An 11,569-nucleotide genomic window follows, 5' to 3' on the forward strand; every position below is an offset into this window, starting at 1 on the left:
TCCCAGATCTCAATTTCCTCAAGTGTGGAGATGTTCAGATCCTAATTTTTCAATTTGTACCTCTCTAGTAAAAATCTCATTGTTATTGCTAATGGATGAAAATGTTACTTGATTCCCTATATAATAACTTGTATGCTACGCTGTCCAGGGCTTCCTTATTAGAGAAAGCAAGCAGAGCTTGTAGGCAGAGGTCAGGGGAAGAAATGGGAGATAAAACAGGAAGAGGAAGTAAAACCATAAAATACTAATAATCTCAATAACACATGCATCCGACAAAGTGGGTATCACCCACGAAAGCTCTTGCTCCAATACGTCTGTTAGTCTATAAGGTGCCTCTTTGCTGCTTTTTACAGATGCAGACTAACTCGGCTACCCCTCTGATACTTAAGAATCTCTTGTTTATTAAAACAGTTTTTTAAATTAAATAAATATTATGAATCGGGAATTTCAAAGCACTCTGTTAGGTTTACTTAAACAGCAGTCTAATCAGATTCCAGAGTGCTCCATTCAGCAGCCCCCCATCCTCCGCTCTGTCACCCGACTTTTAAACATAAGTGCCATGTAGAAAGGTTTTTGCAGCAATGTATAATCGCTTCAACTATTCCAGACCCTTTTAGCAGATAAAAGAACAGCAGCTTACCATGCCTCCAGTTTATTTATATGGCTATGCCTCAGAACTGATTAATGCCTGAGACGCTGCATTAAAAATGGTGATAATTTACTTTGACCAAGAAATAAGCCAAGTTGCAAATATCTGAGTCACTCTAACATCTACACTATATAAATCCCTTACTATCAAGCAGTAGGAGAAATGTATTGCATGGAAAAAATTTTCAAATTCATAAACTTAATATTTGCTTAAAGAAATGTAACGCAGGTGAGCATTTGGTTAAATATTTGATTAATTAAGAACAAAACCCTGTCACCGCCTCCCAAGCATTATGCAGGTGAAGATGTTTCGGTTCAGCTACCTCACGTGAATCAGGAGGCGTGTTCATTTAGGGCCAGATACTATCATCATTACTCACACGGAATAGTATCTTACTCCACAGGTTGTTGCATTGATTTCAGTGGGATTATTTGCAGAGTGTGATACTGGTGCTGAATCTGGCCCTTAGAAGGAAACTTGAGATGATGTGTATCCATTGGGTAACAGAGCATTGTTTCACTAGCTCAGGGGTAGGCAACCTATGGCACATGTGCCGAAGTCGGCACGTGAGCTGATTTTCAGTAGCACTCACACTGCCTGGGTCTTGGCCACCAGTCCAGGGGGCTCTGCATTTTAATTTAATGTTAAATGAAGCTTCTTAAACATTTAAAAAAAACTTATTTACTTTACATACAACAATAGTTTAGTGATATATTATAGACTTATAGAAAGAGACCTTCTAAAAACATTAAAATTATTACTGGAATGCAAAACCTTAAATTAGAGTGAATAAATGAAGACTCGGCACACCGCTTCTGAAAGGTTGCCGACCCCTGAACTAGCTTCAAATTCCCTTTTTAATACATCTGAAAGGTTGATCCTATGTGGCTTTTTCTGTAATGTACGGTGATGGTGCTTAAAGAGATAGAAACTGCTTGTGGTAATAGCTCTTCTGTTTCCAGATGGGTGAAACCTAAGGTTTACCAACCACGGTGACAGTGCCTGAAATACTCAAGCGGTAGAACACCAATAGTTTTCCCCATCAGTCATGCATATAGGGCACTTTTATTTTTGTTTTAATTGGCCAGCCACAGACTTACATACAACCAATTTCCAAAAAAGAATCATAAAGGACACACTCTCTAGTTAGATTTGATCAATTCATATCCGCTAAAGTCAACTATGTTGAAGCCAGGCCCTCAGCTGGTGGGAATCAGTTATCTCCATTGATTTGAATGATGCTACACCAATTTACACTAGCTCAGGCTCTGTCACAGAGAGAAAAAAGGTAAAAAATACAAAGCTAACCATTTTTTCTCTTCAAACATCTTTAGTATAAATGCAGTTTAAAAATACTGCATACTACACTATAGAACAATTCCTGCTCCCAAGGGCAACAAATCAGTAGAGTCCTGCCTGGATACAAAGTTTGTATCTGCATCTGATCCACAAGTATGGTCCATGGACATAGGCGGCAGGTTATATACATTTGCGGTGCTCGGGCTCCAAGAATATTCAGGGCCGGGTGCCCTGCTCTAGCCATACTTGGAGCTGGGTCTCTCCCCCGGCCCTGCCTGGATAGGGCCCCGGCCCCCGCGGGCCTCCCCCGCCCCGCCACGTCCCTGCCTGGAGCAGATCCCAGCCCCCGCCTGCCACCCCTCCCCCTGCGTGTCCCGCCCCCCCCACCCGGCCGCGCCGCGTCCCTGACAAAAAGCAGCATGCGCGCCTCTCCCCTGCCTACTTGTGCTGCCGGAGAGCGGCTCCTGGCAGAACTGCTGTCTGCTGCCGCAGGGTCCTAGCGCCTGCCCTCGACTAATGGCAAGGCAGGCTGCCCTTACCCTGCCCTAGCCCTGAGCCTCTCCAGCGCCCAAAACCCTCATCCCCCGCCCGACCCCTCATCCCCTCGCACCCTAATCCTCTGCCTCAGCCCTGAGCCCCCGCAGCATGAACCCCTCAGACCCACAGCTCTCACCCCACCCCTCTGCCCTAGCCCTGAGCGCCCCCCCCCGCAGCATGAACCCCTCATGCCCCAGCCAGAGCCCTCATCCCCCCGCACCCTAATCCTCTGCCTCAGCCCTGAGCCCCCTCCTGCATCATGAATCCCTCATCCTCAGCCCCACAGCCCTCACCCCTGCACTCCCTCCTATCCCCCAACTCCCTCCCAGAGGGTGCACCCCCTTCCCCTTCCCACACACCCCTTACAACCTCCAAATTCCCTCCCAGAGCCTGCACCCAAACTCCATCCCAAAACCTGCACCCCTCACCCCCTCCTGCACACCCACCCCCTGCCCCATCCCAGAGCCTGCACCCAGCACCCAAACTCCATCCCAAAGCCTGCACCCCTCCTGCACCCTAATCCCCAGCCCAGGATCTGCACCCCAGACCTCCCCCCCCAAGCCCTCTTCCAGAGTCTTAGGCAGGTGGGGGCGGAGTTTGGGGGGGTGGAGTTGGGGGGCGGGTTTTGGGCACCACCAAAATTTCTACAAACTTGCCACCCATGTTCATGGATATGCGGATGCAGAGATCCATGGATATAAAATGAATATCCACAGATTGGCAGGGCTCTACAGATCAGGAGTGGCTTCTCAAGCAGGAGTGGCAGAAGTTGGAGCAGGGGCATGTTGGGTTTGTGCACCATTAATGCAGCACATCTGTACAATTCCCCTGGTGTGTTGGTATGTAGGGGTAGGCTGGGGAGGCGGAGGCTAGAGTTTGATGGAACAGCGTCTGTGGGAGGGAAGGAGGCAGAAGCAGAAGCAGAGGATCTGGCATTACCTGGATCTTCCAGGTTTCCGTCCACAGCAGCAGCAGATACTAAGGCCATGGAGGCTTTTCCAGCCATGGTTGTAGCAATCACATCTGGGTTTTTGACTTTTTTCTGAAGTTCAGAGGTGTTCAAGTCTCTGGTTTTGATTTGTCTCACTTTGTAAGTAGGGCCAGCCACTAAATTTGGATCTATACCTAAGTTTGGATACGTGTTAGTGTGGACTGGCTTATTTCTCCAGTTATTGTTGCAGAACTTGGTCATCTCACCAATATGATACTTAACTAAAACTCTTTTAGAGCATCTGTTGCTACTGCCTTGGAATTGCTGTGACTAAATATTATTTGTTCACTCCTTTGTATCTCTGAATTTTATTGCTACTTAATACTGGTTTTGGGGAAAGTACAAAAATGATCATAGACCCTCTGAATACATTGAGTTCGGTCAGTTGAGGAGGTGCAGAGTCAGAAACAGTATCGTAGTTTAGGATAAATGGAGTTTGCCCACTTCTCTTTTGGAGAATATTAAGTTATTTTAGGTGTTTAGCCCTTTTTTACCACTACAGCACTGCTCAGAAATATTTCTAATCATGTTCCCTCAAAAACCAGTATTAGAAAGCATCTGTTACTAATTCATGATAGTCCTTCTGTTCCTATGAATCCAGCAACGCTAGGCAAGTTGCTTGGATATTCAGACTGCAGTTTTCTAAAGTTCAAAGCTAAAATATTTCTGGCTACTAACAATATGCCTGTCTGAAAACACTGAACCACATCAGAACCCTGATGCCAGGAATGGATCCTCTATTTACTGACTCATGGAGCTCATCTGCACTCAACAGGTTTGCCCAAGAGTTCAGTAGGAGAAATGATGCTATACAGCAGTGGTTCTCAACCAGGGGTATGCAGAGGTCTTCCAGGGGGTACTTCAACTCATCTAGATATTTGCACAATTTTACAACAGGCTACATAAAAAGCACTAGTGACATCAGTCCAAACTAAAATTTCATACACTCACTTGTTTATTCTGCTCTGGATGTGATACTGAAATGTAAGCACCATATTTATATGCCAATTGATTTATTTTATAATTATATGGTAAAGTGAGAAAATAAGCAATGCGTCAGTAACGGTGTGGCTGTGACCCTTGGATATTTATGTCTGATTTTGTAAGCAAGTAGTTTTTAAGTGAGGTGAAACTTGGGGAATGCAGGATGAATCAGACTCCTGAAGGAGGTGCAGTAGTCGTGACAGGTTGAGATCCATTGCTATAAGGAGCAGCCACCCCCACAGTCCCAACATTAATTCATCCCTTTCAGAACTGTGGAGACCAAACCCCATGGAGCACCCAGAGAAGAAGGTTCGAAGTGTGCATGGCATAGAGCCACCAGAACAGGTCCAGTGTGTTTTGCACCCTCTGCTCATGGAGCTTGCGTTTGGCCATCGTTTTGAGAAATGCCAACTTAACCCTAACTGGGTTACTTCCACCTGCTGCAAATCTGCAGTTGAGCTCAACCTGAGTCTGGAAACTGGGCAGTGATACACAAGAATGCTCATACTGCATCAGACCAAAGGCCCATCTAGCCCTGTACCCTGTCTTCTAACAGTGACCAAGGCCAGGTGCCCCAGAGGGAATGAACAGAACAGGTAACCATCAAGTGATCCATCCCCTGTTGCTCATTCCCAGCTTCTGGCAAACAGAGGCTAGAGACACCATCCCTGCCCATCCTGGCTAATAGACATTGAGGGACCTACCCTCCATGAATTTATCTAGTTCTTTTTTTTTTTTAAACCTTGATTTTTTTTTATACCATGACCTTTTCTGATGACAAAGATCAAGCCAAGTGCCCACAACTATGAAACAGAACACAACTATTTCTTTTTTTAAGCATATAGTTTAATGTAAAAATGATTGAATTCCAAAGTGCACAGGAATAAAAAAATTGCAACATGAGCCTCAACATTTTTTCCATTCATTGAATAAAATAAATAAATTAACTAACATAATAATTAACATAAAATCCTAACACACACAACAGCAGGAATGTGAAATATTCTATCTTCATAAGGAATTAACATATTAGAATCCAGATGAATCAAAAATCACTGAAATAGTTTTTTTTCTACTCAAATATTACCTTTTTAAATAGAGAGCGAGAGAGAAAAACATTGATGTGCTATAGCACAATACATAATGCTCCCCAAATAACAGCACTTTGGCTGCTTCATTTCGGAAAGCCACAGAACCCCCGGCAGTAGCCAGCCTCAGGCTGGCTCTGACTCACGGTGCTGTTGATGCAACATACCCGTGCAGGGGAGGGGTAACTGTTGCCAGTTTGCTGCTCTAACAGGGAAAGAGCCAGGCCTACAATAAATACAGCTGTGCTGCAAGTGCATTGCACTCAGACAGCCCTGTTCAGCTTCAGTGGTTTCCAAAGGTCTTCATTTCCCTCAGCAAATCACTTTTCCCCATCCAGTGCTTTCAGCTGCAGAAAGTGGCATATCCCATGCACAACTGAGCCTTTTTTTTAAAAAAAAACACTCCTAAAATGAAGCACCTCAATAAATAAATACATAAATAGAAAATAGATACTGCTAGCTGGAGTCTGCCTGAAAACATGTTAACAGAAGGATGTGGGCTGCTTGCTGATGGACTGGCATTTTCACAGAGATGTTTCCTTCAAGGGGAAACTGGAGGAGAACATCAGAGATTTTTCTTCTTTGGTTTCTCTTAGCGTTTTGCCTCAGCATTGGCTTGATCTCTGTAAAGAGGGGGAGAAAAGGAACAGCTTAGAAACCTGCTCATGGAACAATTCTCACGAGTTAGAACCTGAGAACACTTGGGGCTCTGAGCCTGCTCTCAACCATATCAGTGAAACTTCATTAACTTGGACATAGTTACTCTTGGTTCACACCAAAGGAAAATCAAGGGGGGGAGGGGGGAGACGACACCCTGGTTTTTCAGAAGCACTGAGCACCTGTGAGTCCAATTGTCTCCAGAAGGAGTTGCAGCTGCCCAGTGTATGTGGCCATTATCAGTGACTTCCCCAAGCTCACACAGGAAGTCTGGGGCAGAGCAGGGAACAAGAAGAACCTAGTTCCATAATGTAACCACTAGGCCACCTTCAAGGTAGGATATGGTGATTATTTACTTACTGGATTGAGAGAGACAAGTTTGGGGAAGATTACTATGCCCTGAGAAGAGGTCACTCTTACGCAGTTTGTGCTAAGGAACCACCTAGCTATTCTTTTAAAATAATTTTTTCATGAAATCCTTCTGAGAATGATGACTCACTTGTCCAAAATTGCTTTAATGATGATCTTCACCCATTGAGCAGTGGGATCCAAGCACACTTCTCTGCCGTCCTTGAGAGTAGCGCTGCAAAGAAGGAAAACAAAGGTCAGGCATGTATCAACTTGGGGGACTCTGTGGACTCTCATCAGGGTATCTTTCAACCTTTTAAACTACAGGCACGGCTGGTGTCAATTGATATAACTCCATTGACTTCACTAGACAGCTACACCATTTTACACTAGCTGAGGATCTGGCCCTACATTTGTTTGCTTTAAAATGTTCCAGGTGTGCAAAAAAAAAAAAAAAATCATCTCCCTCCCCCTATATATATGCATTCAAGTTTTTTTTTTTTTTAATATTGCCTGGTATCTCTCTCTCTGGACGTGTATATATATAAAATGTCTTTGCCTGCATTGGTATTGCTTTTTACACAAAGGGCTGAATCCAGCATTCCTCTGTCAGGGAAACCACTTATGTATTCAGTGGAGAATTTTCAGTGGGAGTTTTGCCTGCAGAAGGACTGGACGAATTGGGTTGAAAGGTTGTATTGGGTATTAATAATTTTTCCTGTCCTTCTAATGCAGGTTCTAGCACTCTATAGATAATGCCCATTATTCCCCATGGGCATTTATATTTCCACCCCAGAGATCCTGGACACTATGAAAAGCAAAGTGCAATATCTAAAATTACATCTTTAGAAAGACTAAAAATCACGCTTAAGGAGTCTCCCTGGGTGGTGTGGGCCTGCTAGTGCTTCCCACCCCTTTGAAAACTCCTGGACCAGCACAAGGCAAAGCAGTCTCCTCCTAGTTTAGCAGCAGGTAGCATTTTGCAAAACTACTTACATGATTTCAGTGTTCTCGCAGTGAGGTCCGCTTGGGGTCAGCTTCGCATTCCGAATGCTCCTGGGAGGGATGAACTTGGAATGCAGGTCGATGCACTGGCATCGGAGCTCATTCCCCATCCTTGCCAGACTCATCCCTGGAAAAAACCAAGAGTTGTGTCGGGTTAGCTGAGTATCTCGCCATCTATACATGTGAAGCAGAGGGCTTGGTTTTGCTTGTTGCTTGATCAGACATGCTTGCTCTCTGTTTTTTTTTCCACAAGGGTCTTGGCTAAAAGGTTACCTTGGTCCTCACCTCTAAAAGCTAATTATGAAAAGGTATGGAGAGCAGTTGATGCTGCTGCAAAATAATGTTTGGATTTGTTTTTAAAGACAATTCTAAGTCACCAGTTTTTCTTTTTTAAACCTGCTCTTGCTTGGCCAGCCTCTGATCTAGTTACAATGATGATGAGCCTAGATTTAAAATCATGTAACTGAGGATAAGATCTGGCCCCTTGCTTTTCTTCAGTTTTGAGGACTATCTGTGATCTTGTTCTGTGCTCCTATTGCTTATTCCCCACTCCAAGTTAAACCCTCCTGTGTTTGAGACAAGCAAGAGGCGCAGATGAATATTGTAATCAGACGAGCCCGCCTTTAGCCTGTCTTTAGAACCAGGGGAAAAGCAGACGGTGAGAATGAGGCAGAAGCATAACTTTCTATAGCAAAGAGACTGTTTCCCAACATTTTCCACCAGGTGTCAGTCACTGCTCTGAAGAGCTGCTGATTTACAGCTCTCTCAGACAGGGTCACTAGATAGCAAATGTGAAAAATTGGGACGGGGGTGGAGGGAAATAGCAGCTTATATAAGAAAAAGACCCAAAAATCGGGACATCTGGTCACCCCACTCTCAAATGAAGATTGTTTGAAAAAGTTTTAACAAGACCTCAACTTTTTTAAAATAAGCCTAAAATGAAAATGTCTCTCCAGGCACAATATGCGCATAACTAAGCAAAGTCCTGTGAGCCCGAGGAAGGATTTTCTTACCTTCTGACACCGCTGCGTAGGTTAGGAAAAGAGCCAAGACAGCAGCAACCAACTTGCCGTTCATGATGAGAGGTGAGACGAGCTTCCCTCTTGGATTCTCCTGGCTCTGTCTGCTAGGAAGGAGCAGGGAGCTCTCTTGTTGTCTCGGAGGTTTCTGATGTCTGAACTGTGGAACTAACCCTCTTATATACCGTCCTGGGGCGTGCGAGGCAGCACTGTGTTTAGATTGTGTCAGGAAATTCCAAAAATGTGCAAGATGCTATTGCAAAATGAGTCACATGGCTGTGGGTAAAACCCCTTCCTAGATCACCCTGAAATTAGTTCATTATCCTTCCAATCACGCTCCTTGTGAATGGATTAAATATAAAAGATGTACAACATCGCCGTGTAGTTAGATCAGTGTAACTGGTGGGTTTCTATAACTCATTATTATTTTTTTATTATTAATATGACTATCCCTTTATATTCTTTTGTCTTATCATGTGGCAGGTTAAGAAGACATTCAACTCTTGAGTTTCCCTGAGCATTTCTTTGATTGGATATTCTGGGAGGGTTAGTAGAGTCAGCTCCTACTTTTCTCCGTACATTGATTTTGAACACCTGAAATCCTGGCCCCATTGAAATCAAGGTCAAAACTCCAAATCGACTTCAATGGGGCCAGGAGTTTTGACCCTCTGTTTGTAGGATATAGTCTTAGACTTATTCTCTGGCATTTTTTTTCCTCCACACCCTAACCAGGAGTTTTCCTCTAACACAATAGTGCTCTGTAGTGTCCTCAATGTCTGTTGGATCTCCTCATGCATAGTAAGGTATGTTCAGGGCTTGGTCAAAAGCAAAATCCTATGACTCTTTTTTTGTAAACTTTGTCTAAAAGTTACTGGTATGGTGGACGGTTATCAGATGGACAGACTTGTTCCCGGTCACCCTGGGGCCAAGTTCTGAGGAGTGTGAGGCGTAATGGAGATACTGAGACAGTAGTGGGCAAGTGGAAAGCATCTGCCCCTGGCTGACTCCGCATGGCCTGCAGCAAGGTGTTCTACAGCCACACCACCCCTGGGTTCCCTCCATTTCTATCATCTCACTGCTAGTACTCTGACAGGAGTATGCTCAGGCCTACAAGCTTAGACCTAGGCTGCCCTCGAAAAGATTTGCCAGTATAGCTGAACTGGCAATGCTACACTGCCAAACGAGTCTAGTGTAGATGCACCTTATACCAGCAAAAGAGGGCTGTTGTCAGTGTAGCTTATACTGGTTCCCTGAACAAAATTAGCTATGCTGACATGAGGACTTGTTTGCCAGGATAACTGAACCTACGCTTTTCAGAGTGGTAGCCGTGTTCATCTCTATCAGCAAAAACAACGAGGAGTCCTTGTGGCACCTTAGAGACTAACAAATATATTTGGGCATAAGCTTTCGTGGGCTAGACCCCACTTCATCAGATGCATGGAGTCGAAAATATAGGAGCAGGTATAAATACATGAAAAGATGTGAGTTGCTTTACCAAGTGTCAAGTATCAGAGGGGTAGCCGTGTTAGTCTGGTTCTGTAGAAGCAGCAAAGAATCCTGTGGCACCTTATAGACTAACAGACGTTTTGCAGCATGAGCTTTCGTGGGTGAATACCCACTTCTTCGGATGCAAGCAGTGGAAATTTCCAGGGGCAGGTGTGTATATATAAGCAAGCAAGAAGCAAGCTAGAGATAACGAGGTTAGATCAATCAGGGAGGATGGGGCCCTGTTCCAGCAGATGAGGTGTGAAAACCAAGGGAGGAGAAACTGGTTCTGTAATTGGCAAGCCATTCACAGTCTTTGATGGACATCATACCTAGTGGACTAAAGGTAAAAAATCCACTGCTATCTACATACTACACAGACCACAGTGAGAGATTATGCCGTACTCTATCTAAGAAACTGAGGAACCACCTGATCAGCATCCTATACAGCAAACAGGAAAACATCAAAAAAGAGCTCTCCAACCTAGAGACTCTCATCAATAACCAAACTTCCATACAAACGGACTTCACTAAAATAAGACAGGAGATCTACATTACCCACTTCACCTCTCTAAAAAGAAAAAAGGACTGTAAGCTGTCTAAACTCCTACCTGCCACATGGGGCCACAACCGTGATACCCCTAACCCACCCAGCAATATCGTCAATCTATCCAGCCACACACTCAGCCCAGAACAGTCTGTCCTATCTCGGGGACTCTCTTTCAGCCCTGCCCCCCCACCAACATGATACAGTTCTGCGGCGATCTGGAAGCCTACTTTCGCCGTCTCCGACTCAAAGAATACTTCCAGGACAACACTGAACAGCGCACTGATGCACAGTTACCCTCCCACCAACAGCACAAGAAGAAGAACTCCACATGGACTCCTCCTGAGGGTCGAAATGACAGTCTGGACCTATACATTGAATGCTTCCGCCGACATGCACAGGCAGAAATTGTGGAAAAACAACATCGCTTGCCTCACAACCTAAGTCGTGCAGAACGCAATGCCATCCACAGCCTCGGAAACCATCCTGACATTATAATCAAAGAGGCTGATAAAGGAGGTGCTGTTGTCATCATGAACAAGTCTGACTACCAAAAGGAGGCCGCCAGACAACTCTCCAATACCAAATTTTACAGGCTACTTCCCTCAGATCCCACTGAGGAATACACTAAGAAACTGCACCATCTACTCAGGACACTCCCTACACTAACACCGGAACAAATCAACATACCCTTAGAACCCCGACCAGGGTTATTCTATCTACTACCCAAGATCCACAAACCCGGAAATCCTGGATGCCCCATCATCTCTGGCATTGGAACTCTCACTGAAGGACTGTCTGGATATGTGGACTCTCTACTCAGACCCTATGTTACCAGCACTCCCAGCTATCTCCGTGACACCACTGATTTCCTGAGGAAACTACAATGCATTGGTGACCTTCCAGAAAACACCATCCTAGCCACCATGGATGTAGAGGCTCTCTACACAAACATCCCAC

General features: G+C 44.8%; 1 protein-coding gene across 1 annotated transcript; it reads right to left on the bottom strand.

Annotated features, from left to right (window-relative positions):
- Positions 1-6,015: 6,015 nt before the first annotated feature.
- LOC120406447 (interleukin-8-like) lies at positions 6,016-8,714 on the bottom strand. The gene is made up of 4 exons (XM_039541342.1): positions 8,572-8,714; positions 7,550-7,685; positions 6,705-6,788; positions 6,016-6,171 (listed from the first exon to the last, which is right to left on the bottom strand). Exons 1-4 carry the CDS (start codon positions 8,633-8,635, stop codon positions 6,141-6,143), a joined length of 315 nt encoding a protein of 104 aa, XP_039397276.1. The 5' UTR covers positions 8,636-8,714; the 3' UTR covers positions 6,016-6,140.
- Between the last annotated feature and the right edge of the window lie 2,855 nt (positions 8,715-11,569).

This window comes from Mauremys reevesii, linkage group 5 (assembly GCF_016161935.1).
Source record: "Mauremys reevesii isolate NIE-2019 linkage group 5, ASM1616193v1, whole genome shotgun sequence".
In the NCBI taxonomy this organism is placed as follows: Eukaryota; Metazoa; Chordata; order Testudines; family Geoemydidae; genus Mauremys; species Mauremys reevesii.